The sequence below is a fragment of the Rhinolophus ferrumequinum genome, chromosome 19 (assembly GCF_004115265.2).
Source record: "Rhinolophus ferrumequinum isolate MPI-CBG mRhiFer1 chromosome 19, mRhiFer1_v1.p, whole genome shotgun sequence".
Taxonomy (NCBI): domain Eukaryota; kingdom Metazoa; phylum Chordata; class Mammalia; order Chiroptera; family Rhinolophidae; genus Rhinolophus; species Rhinolophus ferrumequinum.
Window position 1 is genome coordinate 53,070,512 of NC_046302.1, and position 25,782 is coordinate 53,096,293.

At 39.7% G+C, this 25,782-nt stretch overlaps 1 protein-coding gene and 1 non-coding gene across 5 annotated transcripts in view; both read right to left on the minus strand.

Annotated features, from left to right (window-relative positions):
• The window catches only part of DSEL (dermatan sulfate epimerase like), a 62,212-nt gene extending 38,192 nt beyond the window's left edge, over nucleotides 1–24,020 (minus strand). Inside the window, exons 1-3 of one of the 4 annotated variants that reach the window (XM_033087314.1) lie at nucleotides 23,817–24,020; nucleotides 18,241–22,777; nucleotides 8,266–10,418 (exon numbers count right to left, since the gene is read on the minus strand). In XM_033087314.1, the coding sequence (XP_032943205.1) occupies nucleotides 18,250–21,888 (3,639 nt within the window). In that variant the 5' untranslated portion in view covers nucleotides 21,889–22,777; nucleotides 23,817–24,020 and the 3' untranslated portion in view covers nucleotides 8,266–10,418; nucleotides 18,241–18,249. Of the gene's footprint in view, nucleotides 1–8,265; nucleotides 10,419–13,246; nucleotides 22,778–23,816 lie in introns of those variants that run through there. The other 3 variants (XM_033087315.1, XM_033087316.1, XM_033087313.1) reach the window with 3 other exon arrangements.
• Nucleotides 23,072–23,235, minus strand: LOC117012027 (U1 spliceosomal RNA). The gene has a single exon (XR_004421104.1). It is a non-coding gene; the product is annotated as a U1 spliceosomal RNA (small nuclear RNA).
• Nucleotides 24,021–25,782: the final 1,762 nt, after the last annotated feature.

Consider the following 25,782-nt stretch of genomic DNA (forward strand, 5'->3'; position numbering starts at 1 on the left):
GGTTAATACATATAAAACTACAAAGTGGGGTTGTCTGTAGCAAAGCCCTATAGTGTGTTGGCTCTTAGCCATCTTGTTAAAAACTTAATAACCAAGAGGAAGACAGAAAAAGAGTATGGCTTTAAGATTTGTAGGTAGCAGCAAGCTGTGAGTAATAACTAAAGCACTAGACACAAAATCAAGGGAGAAAAAATGGTTTTGACCAATTGGATATGCCATGCAGAAATCCAGACAAAAATTTAGAGAAACTGAAGTCTTGCACTTGACCAAACTCAATGGCGTTATTTCAGAAAAGGGGAAACCTCTTTTCTAGTTGTTCCTTAAAAAAAAAAAAAAAAAAAAAAAAATCTGGTGACTTGAATTGGACATATATGCACATTGTCATTAAGAGGATGAAATTCCCCCAAATTTTAACAACAACAAAAAATTAACACGGGTATCAGGGTAATGCTAGCCTTGTAAAATTAGCTTGGGAGTGTTCCCTCCTGTTCTATTTTGTGGAAGAGTTTGAGAAGGATTGTTGTTAACTTTTCTTTAAATGTTTGGTAGAATTCACCAGTGAAACCATCTGGTCATGGGCTTTTGTTTGTTTGTGAAGTTTTTGATGCCTGATTCAATCTTTTTACTCATTATTGGTCCGCTCAGATTTTACATTTCTGTATGGTTCAGTCTTAATAGGTCGTATGTTTCTAGAAATATATCTATTTCTTCTAGGTTATCCAATTTGTAGGCATATAAATCGTTCATAGTAGTGACTTATAGTGCTTTGTATTTAAGTGGTATCAATTGTAATTTCTCTTTCATTTCTACTTCTATTTACTGGCATTCTTTTTTTCCCTTGGTAAGTCTAGCTAAAGGTTTGTCAGTTTTAATTACTTTTCAAAGAATGAACTCTTAATTTTGTCAGTCTTTTCCATTGTTTTACTATTGTCGAGCCCATTATTTCTGCATTGATTATCATTTTGGCTTCCTTCTGCTAAATTTGGGCTTACTTTATTCTTCTCTGTCTATTTCCTCGAGATGTAATGTTAGGTTGTTTATTTGAGATCCCTCTTTTTTTTTAATGTAGGCATGAATGGCTCTAACCTTCTCTTGTAGAACTGCTTTTGGTGCATCCCATAAGTTTTTACGTGCTGTGTTCCATTTTCTTTTGTCTCAAGGTATTTGTTACATCCCTTTTGAGTTCTTATTTCATTAATTGTTATTTCAGAAGTGTGTCCCGGTCCCGTATGTGTGAACTTTCCAGCTTTCCTCCTGCTATTCATTTCTACGGATCGGTTTGGCTCAGCAGATGGACAGAGCCACTGGCTGGGGTCTCTACTTAGGGACTGCTGCAAGCAGGAATGTGGTGTGCCCTGAGCATTTGTCACTGTCCTCCCTCTATCTGGTCTCCAGTTGTCGAGCCCCACAGATTCTTTCAGTGATCCCCACGAGACAAGACCAACTGGGCCTCCTGGGAAGTACCTCACAATGCTGGGGAAGCTGGAAATGCACCTGGGGCTCTCTTTTTCCACTGGAGAGCCTCTGAGCCTAGGGTGGGGACATCCTGGTTCAGCGAGGCGCCAGTCTTAGGGATGGGCAATGCATTCGGAAGACTCCCACTCCTCTCACCCTGCCATTGTTGTCCTCCTTGGGCTCTGGAGTCCAGGGGGGTGCTTCAGCCTCACCCCTGCATTCTGGGATTTTCATGACGGTGTCTTGTCTATGGATTGCTATTAATTGTTCTTCCTGTGAGAGGGATTGAACTCAGCAACGACCTGTCTCTTTGAGGACTGACTTGTCATGTGCTGTAGCTGAGGCTTGGGACACAAATCTGGGTGACAAGCTTTCTATTCTAAGTGGCCTGCTGCTTTGCAGGCTGAAATTGCCCAGTGTGAGAAGAAGCTCAGGTGCATGAAGCAGAGGCTGGTGGCGGTTCCTTTGACAGAACTAGAGCTGGAGCCAGAACCAGAACACCTGGTTCTGGTGTCATAGCTGCCACGAAAGGCCATCACCTTCTCTCACTTTTAGTACAAAACCAGTTTCATTCAATTAAGAAAAAAAACATAAATACGTTTGCTGCTAGTTGCAAATGTTCAGTCTGGTTTTCACAGCCTCATGTTCATATCTAAAAAGTAGGTTACATACGACAATGCCTTATAAAATAACAGATCAGGGACTGTGAGAGATGTAATCACCAATAGCAAGTAACGGAGGTTTATCTTGACTGAAGAATCTGGGCAACATATCATTTAGTCAATCATAATTCGTGCTCAGGAAAGGATGTGTATATCATGACATCTCTAAATTATTCAATTTAGAAGTAACTTTTCATTACTATGAATGATTAAGAAAAAATCAACTAGGAAACCAAAGTGGCAAAGTTAAGGTTGAGACCTGGGATCCACCCTCTTCTTTTGCATTAGGTGTCCCTGTTCTTTACAGAAAGTGAGAGAGGACTTTCAAGGTAGCTTGTTTGACAAGTCTGTTTGAATAGGCCTGTGTATCCATGCTGAACAGTCCCTACGCTGTGAATAGCTATCATTAGCATATCAAAAACCTTCCAAAGTGTTTGGAAGATTTTTTTCTTTCATCTAGGAGTTTTCTCAGGAAGAGGCTGAGAAGGAGTGTATCCTGGGATATGAGTTTTACTTCAAGGTTACTGAAGTATCACAGGAGGGCAGTCAAATGGAAACCCGACGAATAGTACCCGGAGGGCAGTGTGAGAGATGATAAACAAAACATTTTCAATCCAGTTTGTTGTTAGGATAAATATATATAAATATATATAGATATATAACTATGTATACATATATATACACACACACATATATATATATATATGTATGTATGTGTGTGTCTGTGTGTATATACACACACACACACACACACACACACACACACAGAAAACCAACATTTTGGCTGGGTTTAATTATAAATTGCACTTTAACTTTCCAATTCACAGTGCACCCTCAGGTATTCAGCTAGGACAATCCTCTCCGCCCTCAAACTCTTCTCTGGACATCGCTTTCCTTCTCTTGTTCCTGCTGTGACACGGTTTACTTACCCTGGAGGGCCTTGCTTCTTTAAACCTCGTTCGTGTGTTGGCTGTGCTCTCTTTGATTTCCTCCTGAGTGGTTTACCAGGTGGAGGAGGTGCCTTGCGCTTTGTTTTCACGTTCTAGATAGATTCATGCCTCCTCCCCCAAAAGCACCCAGTGTGTTGGCTGTGCCATTCATTCATCATCCAGCAGAGTGGCCCTCCACTTCACTTCCTTCCTAAAGATTCCACCTCCTGACTCACTGTTATCCTCTCAACACTTCTCCTGTCATTATTTGTAATTTCAATATCCATCAAATGCCCTAGTTTGCTTGCAACAATTCCAGAATTAATAGTTTAAATCTTATTTTCAATTCTCTTTTAATTTCATAATTATACCAGATAGGTGATATGCCTTTTGACCACCTTATGCATGGATATTTCTTCCAACATTCTGGGCTCTTACGTTTCTTGGTGTCCTTATCTCAAATACACAGACATCTTTATTCAGTCACTTCCTCTATCATACACCGGACCAGTGACTCTGAATATTTGCTCCATGCATCCCTGGGTGCCCTGAGACACATTCAGAGGGTCTGAGGGGTAAAAAAAATATTTTCATAGTAACACGAAGAAATGTGTCTTTTTAACTCGCACTTATTCACAAGTGTACGGTGGAATTTTCCTGAAGCTAAGTGTATTATGTGATCCAGAAGCAGATATGAAAATCCAACTGTTTTCTAAAAAGCCAAATATTTGTGAGATTTGTAAAAATGTAAAATGGTAACACTCTGTCCCCCTTTGGGAAAAACTGTAGTTATGTTTCTGTTAGAAAATATAGTTTTTATCTAAGAATGATGCGAGGATGTATCATGCTATCATGGGTTTACTGCTGCCATTTTAAAATAAAAGTGTAAATGCATATTTAAGAAATCTTCAGTTCTAATTTCGGATATATTAAATACTGACATCGCACACATAAAACAAAGATTTTTGAGCATTCCATCATTTTTAAGAGTGCAAAGTATTCCCAAGGGAAAAAAATAAACATTTTAGAACTGCTGCTCCAGATTAGATAATTAGCGGTAAATTCAATACCTTGAAAATCTCAATTCCATGATCCCATCCTCAGAGCATCGTGTCCTATCTCACCCGTGGCACGTCCACAGTCTGTGATGCCACCAGAACCTAAAATCCTTCAGAACCGAGTCTCCTAGGTCTCGTTTCCTCATAAGCCTCTTTACTCTCTGCAATCAGTCTCCCCCATACAACCTCATCTCACACTCGTTTCTACTGTCATCTCAGTCTGGTCATTCCAACTTTCTATTTTTTCCATACCTGCATGGTGCAGCTCAACAAAGCTCGGAGCAACAGGGTCTCTTAGTTTAAACACAGAGCCACGAACAGCAAGGGAACCCTGTGGGCTCTTGACAAAGCAACATTTCCCTTCCATCCCCTGTGTGCCTTCAGTCTCCTAGATGACAATTTTATGCCTTCTTTTCTCCCCTCCAACCACCGACAACTCTTCCACAAGGTTTATTCTCGGGCACTGATCTTGCTAGCTATATCACAAAGCAAACAGAAGAAGCCACAGAGATAAGTAGAATACTATATTCAAAGTGCTGTTAACCCAGGACTGTATGCACAGAAAATTTGCTTTGCAAGAATGAATATCAAAAAAAGCATATTTTAGGCAAATAAAAATTGAGAACATATTCATATATACTTACAATAGAAAAAAAAAACAGAAACAAAAAGAGAAAGGCTCAAAGAGCTTGATGGATTAGAAAGAAAAACGTAAACATATGGATAAATATAAACAAGTATAGGGTGTATAAAATAGTAATCTTCACTTTTGACTTTTCTATAATAAGCCTCAAAATAATAGAAATAGGATGCATTGCTTCTAAACTAGTAAAAGGGAGGAAGGGACAATCATTTCAACATCACTTAAGAAAAGAGAAAATTAAAAAGGAATATAATAAATAAAGATATTAGGTTGGTGCAAAAGTAATTGTGGTTTAAAAGGTTAGAAACAATTGCAAAAACTGCAATTACTTTTGCACCAACCTAATATAAACAGAAAGTACATACTATTATACGTAAATCCAAACATATCAATAATCACAATGACTATAAATAGATTAAACACTTTGGATAATAAATGACAATGATTGTTAGGATATGAATAAAAATTCAGCTATATTCTATTTACAAGATGTGTATTCTAAAAACAAAAGGACAAAAAATGTTTGAAAATAATACTAAACAAAGAGAATACTAAAGGGAAAATTTGTATTATCTAATATCAATTAAACATTTTTTTAAAATCCAAAAGCAATGTTAGAAATAAAGAGGGTCATTACATGAAGGCTCATGAAATTGATAAAATTTACAACAAATACTAGATTATATGCCCCTAATAACATGCAATGTTATTATCTTTTTAGCAGTTGAAAGATTAGGAAAAAACTCATATGGATACAAATGTTTTGAATAAGAATTTTGTTAAGCTAGTTCCGGCAGGCATTTTTAGAACATCATACCCAACAAGTGGAAAATATCCATTATCTTACAGAAAAAATGGAGCGTTTATGAAAATTTATCAGATACCAGTCCATATGCAGGCAGAGAGTCTTACATTTCACAAAATTGGTGCCATACCGTCCATGGTTTCTGAATGCAACATATTGAAGATAAAAAGTGACAACAGGAGATAACTTAGAGAAACTCTACACTATAAATACACAAATTAATACTCACACTCAGATCAAAGATCATACTGGAATTCAGAAAATAGAAGGAATAATGGGAAAAACTATATATTAAAATGTGTGGATACAAGCAACGTAGTTTTAGAAGTAAACTGATAGATCTAAATGAACATAGTAGAAAGAATAAATATTTTAACATGAGAATGGAAAGCAAAACAAAACAAAACAGCTCCTGACATCCCGGAGCTGGCCTGCAGCTCTCAGCGAGGCCTGGTGTCCTCCTGTTAAACATAATAAATTTGAAAGAACAAAGCAACTCTGTGACTGTGATGCATGCAGACAAAAGCACGACCACTCCCTAACCATGTTGGGATACAGAAGAAAACATAATCACTTTCCAAACCACAGAATACTTCACATCCCTCTCTCCCAGCTAATGAGTGATGGCTACTTCTTTACCAAATAGAGATTCAGCCTCTCTCTACTCTTCTCTCCTTCTAGATAAGATTTATTCAGATACCCAATCTTAGAATTACACCCACTTTCTGACAGCAGCTAAGTTAGAGCAAAGTTATACAATTTAAATCCCTCTTACTATAAAAAACAGTAAATTCAGTTTGTTCCTGGTGGGTTTTGGTGGCGGACATGGACAAAAAAATAATAGGCCATACAATTAAAGCTACAAAAACAACAATAGCAAATCAGAGAAAATCAAAAAAATTGAATGAAGAAAATATGTAAGGCCAGGAGCCAAAGTTACGCAATAACAAATAACTGTAAAACAGTAGATACGAATAACAGGAAAAAAAGTTAAAAGTTAGCTTTGAAAAGACTTACATAAAAGGCAATTTAATTATATGGCCCATTATTATTATTATTATTATTATTATTATTATTATTATTATTTTGGTCAATGTCCACCAGCTAAAAGCCACTAAGAACAAGAAGACATACATACTTGATATTAGGGATGGAAAAAAAAAAAAAAAAAACAGTGTTTGTGTATGGGGTTGGGGGTAGAATGAGAGAGGCAGCAGAATGCATATTGAACAAATTTAGGTCAATAAATGTGAAAAATTAAAAGAATAGCACAAATTCTTTAAAAACATAAGTTGCTAAAATAGGCTTCAAAAAAAAAAGTGAGCTACATAAAATAAGCCTATAACCATTAAATAACATTACATATGTAGTCAAAATATTCCTGCAAAGAAAACACAATAGCCGCTTGGTTTTAAAAATGAGTTGTAACAAACGTTCTACTATTAGATCATTTCAATCTCATGCAAACTCTTCTAAAGAATATAAGAATATAAAAATAAAACATCCTCAACTTATTTTATGTAAAAGCTATGTTGACTTCCAAATGAGACCAGTACAGTATAAGAAAATCACAATTACAAATGTTGATGGTAACATCTTAAATTAGTTATTAACAAACTCCATCCAGCAACATATACAAATATAATGACTCATTCTCAGGCTAGTTTTATCATAGCAAACCAAGTTTGGTTTAATCTCAAAGGAAAAATATATTTTCATATACTACAGATAATAATATTTTCACATTAACAGATAAAGGCAAAGAAATATATGATTATCACAATAAATGCAGCAAAAGCAATGAATACATCTCATTATGCATGAATGAAAGGAAGGAAATACAATGATCATTAATTACAGATTGCAAAACCATCTACATAAGTATTTCCAAAGAATGTACATGTAAATTATTAAACTAGTAAGAGGAATTAATGAGGTCCCTGATACAATATAAAAAACATACAAATCCATTACATTTTCTATTATATATGCTAGCATCAGTTAGAACATATAATTAAAATAAATGTCATTCACTGTAATAAAAATATATATAAAGTGCTCAGACTTAAATCTATCAAAGGATTAACAAGTAATATATAAAAGGAGAGACATATCATGCTCATGAATAGGGACTGATTAATGGAAAGAGGTCAATTCTCCCAAAATTGATGCAATGCATTTACAATTAACATGTATTGTTCTTTGTTTGCTTTGAGAAACTGAAAACTAAGTCTAAAATGCATATGGAAGAACAAAACTTAAGAAAATCTAAGACAAAATGAGAAAAAAGACAATAAACCTACTTGCCATGCCAGAATTCAAAGCTAACAAAAAGACTACAGTAATTACGAAAGTGTGGCATTGTCATTGTCATAATCAAATTTGCCAGTGGAATAAAGTAGAGAGCTCAGAAATAGACTCGCACAAAATGTAAGGACTTGACATGTAGCATAGCATCGGAGGGCAGTGGGAAAGAAAAGGGTTTTCAATCTTTTCAGTCCAGGATAACAGGTTATACATACAGGGGGAAAAAAAAAAAAATATATATATATATATATATATATATATACACACACACACACACACACACACACACACTATATATAGATATATACTATATATATACTATAATATATACTATATATAATACATACACATATATATTATATATATATATGTATATTATATATAATATATATATATATATCTCAGAATCAACACAATTAATATAAAGCAGATTAAATATTTAAATATAAAGACAAAATCTGTGGGCAATATGACTCTGCAATGACCCCAATCGTTACACCTCCTGGTATTCATGCCCTTATGAAATCCCTTCCCCTTGGGTGGGCTGGGACCTGTGACTTGCTTCTAACCGAAGCTGATCAGTGTCACTCCCATGGCTACTCTACATTGTTAGCACATTCTCTACCGATTCCCTCCCATCCTGGCTTTCATGAAGTAAACTGCCACATGGAGAAGCCACATGGCAAGTGCCTGAGGGTGGTCTCCAGCCAATAGCCAGAAAAGAACCGGGACTTTTAGTCCACCAACCCACAAAGAATTGAATCCTGCCAACAACCACCGAGCTTGGAAGCAGATGCTTTTCTAGGTGTCAGATGAGATCCCAGAGCCAGCCAGCAATCTGTGCAGCCTTGTGAAAGACCCCGCACAGAGGATCCAGTTAAATCAAGGATTCCTGACACACAGAAACTGCGAGATAATAAATGCGTGTTGTCTTAAGCCATTCAGTTTGTGATAATTTTGATATGCAGCAACAGACAACCGATTAAAAAAAAAAGAAAGAAATTAAAATCCTTAGCCAAAAATAGAGGAGAAGGTTTCTAGTGCCAAGACTTTGGGAAAGATTCTTTACTAAGATGCCAACAAAAAAACACTGTAAATAATAAAAGAAAACACTGAAATATCTGCTTACATTCAAATTAAGGACACCTGTGTATCACAAAAGTGATAGTACAAAGATCATAAAACTGTAAGTCAAACAGTTACTCACAACACATATAACCAGAAAAGGACTAGTATTATTATTAATAATAATATATGGAAAACTTCAAGGAATTGATAAGAAAAAAAATGAACTCAATAAGAAATGGATGCAAGACATGAATTTCATTTCACAAAAGACACACCAATGGAAAAAAATAAGGACTACTGTGTTCATGTATAAAATATTAAGTCTAAGAATGACAAATACAAGAGAAAATGTGGAGCAACAGAAACTTGTCTATAATGGCAATTTGTGTGGGCAATCTGGAAAGCTAGTAATTTGGCATTGTCTAGAATAGCTGAGGATACACTTTTAGCCCTGGATATATACCGGTGTACTCACATAGCAGGAAGGAGGCTGGGGTGGGCGGTGGGGGGAACTTTCTGGGTATAAAAAAGACAATGACAAGATTCTTGTCTATGTGCCTTATAGAACATACATGAGAATTTTTTATATAAAGTTTGAATTTGCAAAAATTAGAAATATTCCCCAAATCCATCAACAGGATAAAAGATAAAAATATGTTATGCTCAGATAATGGCATATGTATATCATGGAACACTACCATGTTGAAAATAAGTGATCTCCATCTGCAAGCATCAACATGCATTAGACAAAATCTTGGACAGAGAAAAGCAAGTTGCATAAGAATACATGCAGTACGTTACTGTTTACATAAAGTTTAAAAACATGCAAATATCTACCATATGTTGATAAGGAGAGAGACTAGTGCTGGAGCTATAAAGAAAAGCTAGGGAATGGTAAACATAAAATCCAGGATACACATTATCTCCATGGTAGTTGGTGGTAACAGAAGCATGTGATAGTAACAGGCCTTTCTCGGAGTAGATGGGAGGTATACTCGTGCCCATTTTATTAATAGAGTGCACATCTGTTATGCTTTTCACCATATAGTACAGCATGTGAGTACAGTATATGAATTCTGACACTAAATCCCACTTCTCGTCACAGAAACTTATCAATATCATAGAGGAGGGCTTCTCATTTCCCAGAAGGGGTCTACACATCTTTTCAGTGTCAACACATTAATGTAACATATGTTGCATATCCATAATACCTACAATTTGATCAATGGAGACAGCAGAGCGGGCATATGCAAGGATCAACGCAATAGTGTTTTCTAATCTGCATACAGTGAACCACAGCAAGGGTGTGGACAGCAATATCTAGGAGAAGCCAACCACAGAAAAGGAATCCCTCTCTAGCAAGGAGGTGAACCCTCCTCTCATAGGTCTACGGTGCTTGGTCCCAGGGCAGCAGTACATGCTCGCTGGCATTCTTCGCTGGAAGGCTGACTTTCTGGCTGGAGCCTCTGGAATCTACTCCTGGGTCCCAATCTACAGCCATGGAAAAGAGAGAGCATCCAAACTTACAAAGCGCCAACCAGAGGATAAGGTACTTTTACCCCAACCCAAATTATATGAGTGAATGACATGCGAATTAACAGAAAAAAATATTCTATATAGATTAGATCATTTTATGTTGATATAATCCTGTTATGTATGGCATTAAGGTGAACAACCGTCATATATACACCTATATATGTAATTTGCATATTCTACCTCTGATCAGTTTCCACTTGCTCCACCACAGCCAGCAGAAAAAATGTCATGTTCACACATACTCTTAGACATGCTCAGCTGTTATGCATAGTTCATAATAAATAAGTGGAGAGATTAAAATAGGCAAAATATAATAGTTACAATATAGAAGTCACAATTATATATCTCCTGAATGAAGGTATGAATATAAAGTTGTTTAATGTTTTTCAAATGCCACTTGTAACATAGAATAAAATTTTGAGTAACAGCATCACACTTCAATTCAAAAAGTTCTCTGTCTCCATAAAACTCAGAAGTAGAACAATATGCTCTGAAAAAAACTCAAAACATGGCTCTTGAAATGATGAAGACGTTGAAGTTGAAGTGAATGTTTGAATAATTTTTTTCTGAAAATATGTACATAAAAAGTATTTCCAAAGTACTATATTAATTGTATAATTATTAATTGTTCATGTTTGTGCAATTCAATTAATACATTAAAAACTAAAAGAGGTCTGTTATATATAGGTCTGTCTGTCTATATACCTTAACTATGTATGCTCAAATTATGTGAAAACTTTTTTAGTATCTTCTCATTGGGAAAATGGTGCATCACATACAATAACAGAATCAAAGGAAACACCTCTGTGTGTGTGTGTATATATATATATATATATATATATATATATATATATATATATCTCATTAAGACTAGAAAATTGGACGTGATCACAAAGAGGAAACAAATACTGTTCTATTAATTTTCACACTACTTTATTTAATCCTTGCATCGACTCTGAGTTTTACAGATGAGAAAATGAAGATTTAAAATGAAGAAACTTGCCTAGGATCTCAGGCTCAGTATCTAATGACCTGAGCATTTGCATTGTTTTTTTCTAATTTCAAAGCTCATATAATATATAAAAGTGTTGTAAATAAAACGTTTTAATAGAAATATCCTCTTTCCCAATTAAGCAAGGAAATGGGGAAAAGGTACAAACAAGGCTTGTGAACCCTCCTCCACCCCCACCCCTCCCCCCTCGGTGCAGTCTGTTGATTACAGAGAAAACCATATGCCTCTTACGGTGATAGAATTCTGCCAAGTTTTTAAGTGTGTACACAGCATGCATCTTTCTGTTTGTGCTTAACAGTGGGATATTTTGATAGTTTAAAGATAGTGTGGGGTAAAAGATAAAGTAATAACTGAGTGTGTGTATATTTCAGTTTATTTTGGTAACTCTAGGGAGAAATAACCCCAAGTTCGTTGGTGCACATATGCCAACTGCAAGCATGCTGTGTTCTAGTTAACATTGAATTAGCTAGGGCACTCAGTTTAGTGTTTGAAAATGAAGAGTAAAAACCGATTTTGTTTGTGTGCAGTTAACTTTTATTAACTGCATTCTTTATATTCATTTGTCTTTTCATGGGTATCTTAGGAAAGCAGTTTCATCATTTCTTGGTTGTATTATGTGTTCTCATACATATAAATATATCCCCTTTAAAGTTTTGTGAAATATCACATTAAGGCCTCAAATTAAAATGGATTAATATAGGTAAAATAGCCATATTTTAAAATTCCAGGAACTTTAAACAAATCTACAACAAAATTAATCTTTCGGAACAAGGCAGAGGGATAAATGACTACATAATTATTAATAAAACAGTAAATACCAATAAAATTGGACAGTAATCTTTCATTGTAGTACAACAGGGGTTAGAGCATTATTTGCATGATACAATGAACAAGGTAAGAAGTGTCTTATGCATTGTTCACAGAAGGGTGCCAGATTTTCATGCAGGGATTAGAGATTGCATATTGCTCATTTACTAAATGAGAAAGTGAGTGATGGGAGCTGAACTGGTTTCCAAAAAGAGGAATGGATGTCACATGTGCATGAACGTTTAAATCATTAAGCACAGTGTACATATCCCAAGTTTGTAGAGAGGGAGACAAATGGGAGAACACCATACACCTATGAAATTTGAAAACCTGAGACACTTCGGTGAAATTCAACAACAACAACAACAAAAGTTACATTTCATCTCAAGAGAGTCAGAGAACTACAGAAATAGTTTAAAGGAAACAGAAAGCAATTGCAATGTACTAGGAAGATGTGCTCAGATTATAATTTATCCTTTAACCCAAGTACTAACTACACTAAATTTCAAAGAGATGATCAAGTAGTTATACAATAATTAACACAATTGTTACAGGAATGATTACCCTGTGCACCTTCCTATCTGTGTTCAGATGTAGATTCCCAGTTTCTTTTTCCATCCTCCTAGCCACCCTTCTTTCCTTCCCTCTGTCCCACTTTCCCTCCCTCTCTCCTTCCTTTCCTTCCTTCTCGTATCATCTACAAGGTCAGGAAGAGAACAACAGATCGTTATTTTCCTACAATGAATTCTAATTAAGTATTTGTGAATCGCAGATTTGACAAAAGGATTCACTTGCACTTGGAGATGGCCCTTTGTGCTGGGACCACCGTGACATGCGGCTGTGGACCTGTTCCTTCACAGTCCCCACTAGCTAGTCAGTTCCTTGGCGGTCGGGCACATGTGTGTTCTGCTCGCCATCGCATTCCCACTGCTCATAGCGGTGCCTGGCAGTATGCATCTGGAAGGGACGGAGAGGAGGTGCTGTTGGCCAGCTGGAGCCCGGGTGAAGGAGCGGTTTCCCTCTTCCCGTCATCATCAGCAATGACCGGCATGGCCACCACTCAGACCACATGCTCTTCAGGCCCGTTGATATTCAATTAGAGACCAAGTTTCTTTGTTAGAAATGTGCTGGGGTAGTTGTGAGTGGGCATGGGGAGACAGCAAGTGTCAGTGATTTTGTTCTATTTGCATTTCTTTCTTTGGAAATTGATAGGACATGCTGACAACTATAGGGCCAAAACCTAATTAAGGAAATAATATATGATCTCTACCCAAATTTACCAAAAACTCCCTCTAACCTGGTAAAGTTCTCCCTTATCTCATAACCACCACTTCAGAAATAAATACATAAACCATGTCTATTACAGAACATGTAACGCTTCCCGGCACCATTGGTCCAGCGGTAATCACTCGCTGCCGTCCCCCTCCTCGGTCTTCTTGACCAATTCCTACTCGTTTTGCCATCTCTAGAGAGACTGCCAAGTCCTCACAGGGAAAGGTCATAGTCAACCAATTGTTCTACTTCCTTCATGCTAATCAATACCTCAAAATACCCCAAAAGTATGGTGAATAAGTGAACTGACGGATGAATTGTAAATCTGCTCACAATTCATTCACCAAAGCACATTTCCTATAGAGATAATAAGGGTTTCAAATGTATCTGTAAAATAAGTACCACACAGAGTTCTTGTGAGGATTGTACTGACATACAATAAATCCTGTGGTTCATGTGTAGCATATATTGAGACTAATTCATGATAGCTCTCTTAAAAAAAAATATCTTCACTGTGCTAACCTCATGCACCATCTCCTTGGAATATCTCAAGCAACCTGTACGAATCCTCTTTTTAGTGCTATCAGGGTTGAATGGACACTTTACCTACCAGTGGTAGGAGCGGCAGATGTAGAGCCCAGTACATATCGGTAGTACGGGGTGTTCTTGCCATTTAATGAGAGGGGACGATGTACGTAGAAGAATAAAATTGACTGAGTGTATGTCAGGGACAAGACTTGAAGTTAAATTAGGAGAGCAGAGGCAAGCCTTATCCAGCCCTGGAGGGTGGAAGTTTAGTGGCTGCAATTGTGAGACTGCGCGTCAATATTCATCTTGTCCCACATTCCCCATCTTCTGCCTTCTGGGCTCTACACAAAATCCTAGCACAGTCACCCAAAACCTAAAGTAGAGGGCTGTTACAAATTCTCCCAACAATAGCCAAGTTGCTTTCAGATTTTTATTTATTTATGAATAGAGGAGTCTTGTTATACATATAGTTCCAATAAACTAGTTTATGATTGTGAGTATATGGTTTCTTAGTGGCATAACTAGAAAGTGTTAAAGAAAAAACACACACACACACACACACAAAAACTCCATGGTTTGGAAGCCTTAGTTGAACCCATCTTTAGAAACAGAATCAATTAGACATGTTTCTGGGACTAAACACAACATAAGTTCATATAAATTATAGCTCAAGTATTTACAAGTTAGAGAATGTTAGAATTTATTGAAGTTCCTATCTTTTGTGCAAAAAAAATTACCACTCATTAAGTTCTTAAAATATTATTTGGATTTTTCTTCCAACGTGAAGGGAAATGATGATATTAGTCAAGTACTGAAAAAATAAATGGCCTTAGCAGCTGTTTAAATATAGTAAACATACTTTGGTCATTAAAATAAGCAGTAAATAGCTCACATATTAAATTTTTCGATATATCTTAGAATATTAAGCTCCCTTCCTTGATAGGTCTTAGAATATTCAGCTTTCTTACCTCTAGAACATACTGCCTTCTATTAAGTTTTCCCTAAATTAATCAGTGAATATTCTTCTAATTATCGGTTAATCAAGCCAATCAAATACAGCAATTTAAGAACTGCTCTTAATATCTACTCAATTGGATGTGATATACTTTATACATCAAGCATGTCTAGGTTCTGTTTTGAATGCACGAAAACCTCTGTTGATAAACGACGCCAGTCAAAAGTAAGTGGCAGAGAGGAGGGGTAGCATTTCAAAACACACCAGTGTGTGTGGACAGGTTCTTTCTTTGAATTTATTTGCTGAGGGTGGGTCCTCTGCCATGCCTTGGGGATCTGACATAATTATCCCATTCTTGCCAGGTATTCACTAATTCTTCTAACAAACCAGCTAATCAAATGTCTAATGCACGGTGTCTAGGACTAATGTGTGTGCATTCTTGTGTCATCTCCTTAAAACGTGTTCCTCTCTAGGTTTCTATAAATTACAACATGTTTATAGATTTATCTTCCTCATCCTGAACAGATTCTCCCATTTCCTATCCTTCCTGGAATTTTCATTACAGTAAATTCAACTCTGGATATGGCCTATTTCATCGTGAGTAATCTGCATTATTTCACCAGATTACTACCACTATATTTACTTGTATTAATTTCATCCACAAAATTACCATGTACTTTGAAAGTCTTAAGATTTAAATGCTCGTATTTTAACAGAAGCTTTTATCCCAATTGGGTCTAAATTTGGGGAAGTTAATGAAGAACGGGATTGATTTCACAGACATTTTATAAGTGTTTCCTTTGAAAGTGTCATACCTGATAATTGTTTTATTTTCAAGAATAAAAGTAAGTGAAGTCTATTCGATGTTTTCCTAGGATAATACCCTAAGATACAGGAACTGGATGTTTGGGGAGACTCAGTCACCTTAGATACTGAGATGACGGGAGGGGGTCCCAAGTGTGACATAACACGTGCATGTGTGGTGGCTGTGCCTTCCCTCACCCACGGAGAACACTCCTCACAGAGGGTTCTGCAAATAGGTCTTCTCCTCCGGCAAACTTTCCCTTGGGGTGGCAGTGGGGAAGCAGAGACAGAAACTTGATTTTGCTATGTGTGGCTACAAGTTAGGATGCCCTGTGAAGATCATTTTGTTAAGCGTGTCCCTATCTTTAGCTGTCAATAATAATACGTTCCCATATTCATTCACAGAACTACTACATTTTCATATTCCCTACCTCTCCCCCAATTCCTCCACATACTCAGTCCGGCTCTTTTCTGCCTGTGGGCGTGTTTCTGTACAATTTTAAAAGAGAGGCAGTGGTAAAACTCCTGCTTTCTTCTTGGTTACTTGCTGCACACATTTCTAATTCTTACCTTATCAGCTCTAACATTCTGCCACCCCAAAGCCTTCTAATTGGATCTCATTCAAGATCACGCATCCTGGGAATTGAAAGCAAACACGGAAACTCTGACCAATAATGGAAATAGTGTTATCACCCACGAAGCAATCGTACATTCTTGTTGAAAACCCTGAGATAGGAAGAACGATCTTCCTTGAAAATTAACAGTGTAGATTCAGGTGTTCAGTTGCCCTCTCAACCTATATTAGTATGATTTTCATTCATTTTGACACTGTTAGAAAGCAGTGAGAGTTCTGTGAAGAAGTAAATATAGGGAGAGGAGGAGCAATCTGTATTCACACCAGAATGGGGCAAAAATAATGACAGCCAAGTTAGGTTTAACTGGAATGTAACATATCCATAGCTTTATCACTCTGGAGGCACATTTTGACACAATAACAAACTACTGAGAGAGAACCACTTTTATCTAGGTCAGAATGACAGACTCCCAAGTGTTAGAGAGCTTGGGGGAACGACAGTTTGAAACATCAGGAAGACAGCAATCTGTACAGAGATTTTCATCAAGTCCCGACACTGCCTAATGGTTTTCATCCAATACACTGTAATTACTCCACTGGCTTTTAATGGGGTAGCATTTTGATTTCAGAGCCTACCGAAAGAAAATGAACCACATTTTGTGACGACTACATTTATAATAAGATGCAGATGGTAAAGGAAACAGATGCCTCTGACATCATCTCCCATTTGTGTTCGACTTTTGCAGACACTGGCAGTCTGTGGCAGTCTCATTCAAAGGGAGGCGAGATAAGTCAGGCAGTTTTCCAATTCTGATTCTAGGCTAAAAAAATACTGGCAGAAGGGGCAGTGCTTCCTTTGAGTCATACAGTGATAGTTCCACAAAAAGAAATTGGATTCTACGTCTGTGTCAGGCTTTCATGCAAACTGAATCATGGGTGGGGGAGAGGATAAAAATCCCCATAAATATTGGGAGTTTAGCAATTAGTAACTATGGATTGTTTCACACGGCAGTGACAGAAAGGACAGAGTAGGAGTGGTGTGAAGGTGAGCAGCTGTAGCTTCGAGGCAAAAAAGAGTTTTAAACTGACAAGCAGGTCGAAAATGTCTCCACCAGCCCTTGGCATCCAGATTATTCAAAGACTGACTTCTTATTACTTCAAAGTAGAAAACTTGAAGGAGGGGTTTCACGTAAGTAACTGTTCCTGCCAAAAAAAAAGGAAAAAAGAAAAATCCCTTTGGATTCCCATGTGTATTTTCCAGAAGGAATCCTATAGTTCTGAGTTCTGATAGGAGTTTTCACTATTTCCCCGGTGATATCGCTGAACATGATACACGGTAAAGGATTTTTTTTTTTTTTTTTTTTTGTGCAGGGTAAATGTGTTAGAAGAATGTTTGTAGTCCATCTCGAAAGGAAGGGATGCTTGGGTAAATCAACAATGGCAAGGCCTTTAGCAGTGTTTGAGGTTCCAAGACAGATCAGCAGAGTTGCAGATGAAGGAGAGAGTTAGACAAACACCTTTAAAACCTCCCTACCTCCCCTGACTACAATATAACTTCATCTACACCTCTGTAGTGGAAATATTTTAGCAGGAAAAAAATTCAGAAACAAAGGTAAGGAAAAGGGTTGACATAAAGATTAATCCTGCTAGACCAAATATGGTGCCTACTTTTAAAATAATCTCTGTGCAAGTAACTCACACACACACGCATACACACACACACACACACACACACACACACACACACAGAGTACAAGAATAAACACACTCTTCTAATTCATGGCCACATACTGGGCTGGGAGTATTAGTGCAAATCTCTGCTGACCTGCAGCATTTAGTCCATAAACTTTGGATATCCTAGACGGTCCATCAGTGTCCAACAGATGTTTTCAATCAGGCTAATTTCATCTCTAGGCAAGTTTTGTTTCCAAACATTAGTGTTACTTGGTGATATTTCCCCATCGTAGGGAAGATAGAAAAGGTTTGTGGAGGTGGCAAACAATATTTGGTTTAAACTAGCAGGAGACAAAGGAATTCCGAGAAAGGCAAAAATCCTCTCCGTGGTTTTCTGAGGAAAATGCACAATGTCTTCAAACTTGATCAGCTGGTAGCTGGTAGGCAGCAAATCCGCGTTTACTCTCAGGGCTGCTTCTGTGTTTGCCAGCCACAAATGAGACAACAGGGAGACCGCATCTGACTTGGATTTTGATAATTCTTTCCTTAACGATTCATATTCAGGAGCGTAACCCTCATTCAGGCTACATCTGCCTTTCCCTCCATCTACTTGAAACAGTTTGGCTAAGTGCCCCGGTACATTCTTCAGAGAGTACAGACTTGGTTTGCTACTGTACAGCAATGAATAAATCCATGCCCGAGGGTCCCTTACTACGTACAGTGCCCTCAGCGAAGCTCCCAAGACTTCCTGAAAAAAATGAAGCTTTAAGGTCCAACTCCCACTGCTTAAACTGAGTACAGGCCGGGCACTCGGATAGTAAACCAGGTGTCTCCTCAGAGCCCGGATATATTCAGCATCTCTGTCAAAGGCGCCTTTCATTCTACTTCTTTGTTCTGGCAAAGACTCTCTCCTTTTCAATTTTCTTTTTTTGTCCTTATTCACTGTAAAATATTGGGCCAGTCTGCCCCGACTGGGTTCATGCAGATGAATGTTTTGCAAATGCAGCTTCGTGTCGTGGACCAAAGACTGCAACCAGCCTCGCAGCAAACGGAAATGCACACTACGGATATCAGCTGCCTTCCATTCACAGGCGTCTACAAATGAGTCGATTTCAAGTTCAGTGTCAGGGATATCCATGTAGGCTGTGGGAACCCTGATGTAGAGAAAATCACTACTGTTGAAAAAAATTTGTTTGAGAATTTCAGCTCCTGAACCAGGAAGTGAGGTAATGACGACATCGGGAAGATCGACGCGGTGCCCTTGGGGAGACAAAGACTCAGCACTTGGCTCAGCCTCCATCCTTGCCCATTTTGCACAGATGGGCTGAGTACAAGTGCTCCATACATCCAGCAGCTCAATAAACCACAAGGCAATAACAAGTATTAGGATCCATCGCATCAGCTTTCTAAAGGAAAGGTAAAACCGCCACTGAAAAGTTAAAATCAACAAGCTAACGCACAAAATCAACCCAATCGCTATATTAAATTTAAATCCAAAGGGAAAAATAACTCTATCATGTCTTACGGGCTTTGCTATTGCTTGAGTGCCCAAACCAAATCGGGTGATTTGGCCCTGACCTGCCACATGGGCAAAGCCACCAAACCCCAGGTAGTTGAATCTCGTGTTCAGGTTAAGATAGTCAGTGACAATGGAAACAACGTGTTCAGTATTATTGACATTGAGTGAAATCTGAAGTCCAGAGTTGGAATCATCAGTAAATCTGCAGCTGGAAACATTGACATATGGCCCATAAAAGACATATGCGATTCTTGTGAGTGTGGACTCCATCTGAAATGTAACATTCACAAATTGAGTCCACCGCTTCTTAAATTCAGCGGCTTGCTCTGCTTCCTGTATACTAGCAGCGGGGCTGCTGCCACGATGATCAAACCAAAACATTTTGTAGTGTGCATCCCACACGTCCATCATGGCACCATTATACCTGTTCATAAACCTGTATGGGATGTACTTAAAATCAATATCCAGGTTGTGAAAGAAGGCACTGACAGATTTTATTGGGGAATCGTCTTGCCTCTCAATGTGATCAACCACTAACAAAGTCTGAGAGTTTAAGAGAAGCAGCGCGCGATACACGCTTTTCAGCTTCATGGCTGAAGAGTAAGCAGAGGCTGCCTCCCCACTCACAAATACCATTTCCCCATGCTGAGAGGCAGTGATGATTTCCCCTGCTGCGTCACCGACATCCTCACTGGTCCACTTGAGCCACTGTGCACATTCTCCCAGCTGACCTTCCCAGGGCTTATTACACTGGCTGGTGGGCGACGGGGCAAACACCAGTACGTTGTTCAGGTGGCTCAGCTTGGGTCCATAGAGAGCTTCGGACACAAATACTTGCCCATTGGGGGCAAAAGTAAATGAGTTCTGGTCTGGATGTTCATGTCCTGGGTTAAAGCTTCTCCACCCATCGATCCAGGAGTATGGCTGAAAGTGAACTATGTCATACACAGCTCGACCGCCTAGCTTCCCAGATTTAAAGGACACAAAGGTGTTGGTCTGTGTATTTGGTAACCCAGCCCCGTAAGTGACAACACCCCAGTTAGGGAACATGTGCATTTTTGCAGTACCGTATTCAGAAGGAGGCTGTGGGGTGAGCTGGGGATCATACCAGATGAATTCAGTGTGAAGAGTACTCCACCTCTGGGCAGTGGAGGGGACCATCGGGCCATCTTTAGGTCGGTGCCTTCTAATTTGCTGAGCTAACCAATTTCCCGCTCCATTCTTTAAGATGAACTTATCCAAAAAAACCAACTGGCTCTCTGGACCATAAAACCAATTATAGTTGGAATCTGCTATGCCCACAGTTCTTTGGAAGCCTGGTAAAAGGGTAGCGTAATAGAACCAAAAGTGCATTTTTAACCAGTTATTATCCAAGTTGTTGATATTAAAATGGCGCTGGGCCAGAAACACATACTGTGTGACTGATTTAGCTGTGTAGCTTCCATAGGCCACACCTTCATCCAAAGAGCCATCGACAATATGATTCAACAGAAACATCGTCTTTTCCATCACATCTACCACGACCTGTTTCCATAAATTTACTTCAGATCCTTTATCCACCCCCGTCACCAAGGCCCCAGTGAGTAATGCTATCATATTAGTAGCTTGGTGGTTATGGAGAAGCTGTTTGCCCCATGAGCGGACCTTGGAATACTCATACATTTCCTCAGTAATCACCCATATTTTTTCCAGGTATTTTTGTCTTCGAGCATCATCTAATAAGTTATACAAAAAGTCAAAGGCAGTGGCAAAACCTGTTAAGGAATGGCCAACTGGAACCTCATCCCCTGGGGCATTGTCAACTAGCCAGTCTTTGTAGCCAACCATCCGGTCCATATATTCCAAGGCAAATTCAAAGGCAACTTTGTCTTCTGGGCATAACAAACAGTACAGTGCTAAAGGAGGCAGATTGTTCCCGTAAATTTCATTCCACTTGGCAGCAAAATCAGCATGCTTGGGTGGAGGTAGGTAGTATGTCGGGTTGGACAGCATCACTGTCACTGCACTTCTGATCGCTCTAAAAAGATGCAAATGGCTTGTGCGAGACCTTTGTCTCATTGCATGGATTTCTCCGGCATCAAAATATAAACTTGGATGAAGCATACTTTTCTTCAGCTTTTGGCTGGATCTGAAATCCTGCACCTTCTGCGTTTTAAACTGATCTAGATCATCTGTGAAAACTGCCCAGTCAGAGTAATTGCTTACAGATTCCTCAAAAGTAGAGAAAGCAAACATCACTAATGCTAAAAATAAGAAATGTCCTGTAAACATTAACGCCATGATCCATCGGGGATTTCCTTTCCTTATGCATTCATGTCAAACAGAGTGTTCAATGCGTTTCCCAGCTGCTTTGTATAAAACATACATTTAAGGCCTTGATAAAACAAAGACTATAAATCGCTTATGCTGTGAAATCCAGCTGACATTCGGCTCATTCAAAGCAAGTGCAGTTGCCAAAAAGAGAAAACTTACACTATGTATCTATTTCCCTGACACAGTTTTGCTTCCAGTAAAACTTCAAGGAATGTTAAAGACTCTAGTTTTTCCATATCACACAGCGAACACTGCTCTAGTGAGTCAAATATACTATGAATTCAGGATTTACTTCCTTTGCATAAATCTATCTAACAGGAAGAGTCAAAACACACATTGTACAGAAAAGAAAAAGCGCTCCAAAATCCAAATGAAGAAGTCATTCCTCGCATAGGACACCATCACCTGCAGTGTGATCACCAAACATGTATGATGCCCTTGTGTGTGTTTGCCCAGAGAAGGTGATGAGTACTAAAATTCTTGGAGTGGGCTCGGTTGTTATTCCTCTCAACTTTTTACACTTCTTGCTTTCAGAATTTTTTCTTGTTCCATTTTGGGAGAAAAACATCCTCAACAGTGTTCACCGTCCTCTTTAGTTTCAAAAAACTCAAAATTCCTGCCCGCATTCCAAATCTGTCTTTTTCAGCCTTTCTTACTCATCAGCCTATTATGACCCAGAGAAACCACGTCCATGTCTTCTTTTATCAGCTTCATCTGCACAGCTAGAAAAATCTAATCTCTTCAGCCACCTAGGTACTTCTCTTCTGGTCATGAAGTAACCACCAACTGGGAGAGAAAACTCCCCTTTCACCAAGAATGACGTCTCTTTTCTGTTCCTTTCTCATGACACTCCTTTCTGGCAGGGGGGAAAAAAAGAAATTCTCTGAGGCTACAGGTATGCTGGGAGTGGATATAAACTGATGAATTAAATGTTCTACTTGATAGACATTTCAGATTCACAATAAAATCTGTTATTATGTATAATCTAAGTTAGCTCAAGTGATTCTTTTTTTCTTTATACTTTTAAATGTACACACATTAGGATAACAATGAGTAGTGGCAGATGACAAGCAGCAGCTACAAGATCTAACTTTCCCAACAGTATTTATTTATTTATTTATTTATTTATTTATTTATTTATTTATTTATTTAGGGGAGAGCGCGAACGCAGTCCCCCACTACCACAAATTATGCAGTGGAGTTTCCCACATTTGGGGAAATCGCAGGGGTCAGCACATCCGGAGTGCAATGGATAAGCCTCGCCCTGGGAAAACCACCTTCGTGATCATGGTATCTCCCCTGCCAGGTAAGTATGCAATAGTATTTATTTTTAACTGTGGCTTGCTTTAGTCACTGAAAATATTTTTATTCAAATACCCTTAACACAGAGACGAATCCTGCTATCATTCTCGTTCTTTTGGTCACAAAGGGCTCGGGGACAAACAGCAAAGTTGAAAGGACCTTTTCTGATTCCGGCTGAGGTGTTTAGCTTTCATGGAATCTTTGCAAGGGGGAGCTAAGACCAGTCACTTTCGTCAAAGGAGAAATCACGACAATGTGTGGGAGCAAAGAAAGGCAGTTCGGCTCCCATCTCTCACCTGTAGCCTCCTTCTCCATCCTTACAAGAAGCCACCAGAGGGAGCTCAGACCCAGACTTAAGGAGCAGCTTCGCCTCTGCCCGTCTTCGGATTTGAAGAACCTACCCAAGTTTCAGTCTTGGACAAGTCTCCTCTCTATGGGAAACATTAACGCTAGGAGTTTCCTGATCCGCCCCGCCTGTTGCATTTTTTCAGTGCGCTTCCTACCAACATGCCGCCCCCATGCTCCAGTCCCCATCCCCGAACTCTGGCTGTGATTTGGGGACAAGACACCCCTATATGGCCAAGTCCACTTACCTTCGACAGATCCGGACAGGGTCTCCTGGCAGCGTTGGGCCCCAATGATGCAGAGGTGGAGAGTTCGACAAAACTGCTCTGCACAGGAAGCCGGGCCGGCGGGCCCCCGCACGGTGACCCGCGCCCCCAGCCCCGAGCCCCACAAGCTCCAACAGGCTGCGGCCCCGCGCTCGGCCCCCGCCCCGCGCAGCACCGACACGCCCGCCCTCGGGGAACGCCGGACGTCCCCCGGCCGCCCGGGCCCGCGGGAGGCCGATCCGCGCGCGGCAGGCGCTCTCAGGGACGCCGTGTCCAGCGGAGCGCCGGCGTCCCCCAGCCGCGATGCCGCCGCCGCCGTTCCAAGGTGCCAGCTCTGGCCGCGCTGCCGGGGGAGAGCGAGATACGGGGACGCGGGCCGGGGGAGGAGCCGGAACGAGACGGGGCGGGGCAGGGGCGGGGCATCGGGGCTGGGGGCGGGGGCAGAGAGAGACAGGCTGACGAGGGCTGCCGGGCAGGGGGCGGGGCGGGAACCAGAATGGGGCGGGGCCGGGCGGAGCCCCGCAATCCCCGAGCCTCACCACGCGGGTGTCCGGCGCGCTGGTTCAGGGATGCAGCGGCGGTCGCGCGCTCCGGGACAGGAGGGGGAAATTTGGGAGTGTGAGTGTCTGAAGACCTCGCCCGCGGGCCAAGTCCTGCTCTTTCCCTTTTGGTGATGGAGGGGAGGATCGCTGTGCAGAGCGGAGGTGGGAAGAAGATGGAAGGGGTTCTGGGCTTGATTACAAATGGGAAAAGCAGGCGGGATGAGGCTGTGGGAAGTCAGAGATCACCCTTAAGGAAAAGCAAGGGCTGAGGAGGAAAGGAATTAGAGGCAGTCTGGCTGAAGTGCCTGTCGTTTAGAAAAGCAAAATCAGTATGCCAGAGTAATACGAGAATGAATTCAGGAGCACGGATGCTGGAGATCAGGTGAAAACAGAAAAAAGGCTTGTCAGCTTTATTAATAGAAAGACTTTCTCCGGCGATATAAATATGGGAAGGTATGGGACAAACAGCGGAAGGAACCTCTTTCTTATTAAAAAAAAAAAAAAAAAAAAAAAAAAAAAAAAGGAAAGTGGACTTCAGTAAAGACCCACGGCAGGAGAAAACAGTGTGCCTCCGGGACTGTGACACATGTTGCAATCCCAGGGTGTGGAAATCCTAGAACAGCTGTGAATGCTGTTGTACCCAACCTATTGAACTCACAGATAGGTTACACGTCCGCATGAGCCAACCCAAGCTCTGACCTCAACTGTCACAAATAATGGGAAGGAATACAGTGAAATATGAAGCGATGTAAATGAACAAGTCCATCCCGCAGGTGGAGATTGGTGATGCCTTCAATTTCCCGCGACGTCCCATTTTGGTAAAATGAACAGACGTGGGGTATGATAAAAATTCCCATTTCATGGTAGAAAGGAGTGTCTTGCTCAGATCACTTCCCGGTACAACTACACAGTAGACCATTGCTCACAGAATTCATTTAAAATAATTTACCTCGGAGGCGAAAAGTGGCCTCTACCTCCTCCTCACTGCTATATTTTGTCCCCTTGGGAATCCCACCCCAAACCAAAAGGCCAGGTTTTCTTTTACTTTGCCATTTTCGTCACTATGCTTATCCCATTCTTTACTCATAGCATCTTTTGCCCAACCACCCCCACTTAACAATCTGAAATTTTTCTGACTATTGAAATTCTCTTAATTATCTTACTCTTATCTCAGACGCTTAAATTCCCCTGTAAATACCTCCTAGGTTTCCCTAGCCAGAACCAATTGCTCCAGCACTCTGATTTGTATCTATGTCCAGCCCTTAGATCATTTGTTTTATGCTTACTATTTCGCTTGGCTCACATCTGTGCCCTATTCAAAGCTCCTTCACACCAGGAGCAGTTACTCAGCCTTTTGTAAGTGCCGTATCTGTGTTTGAAATGAGTTGAACCTCTAACAGTTGGAC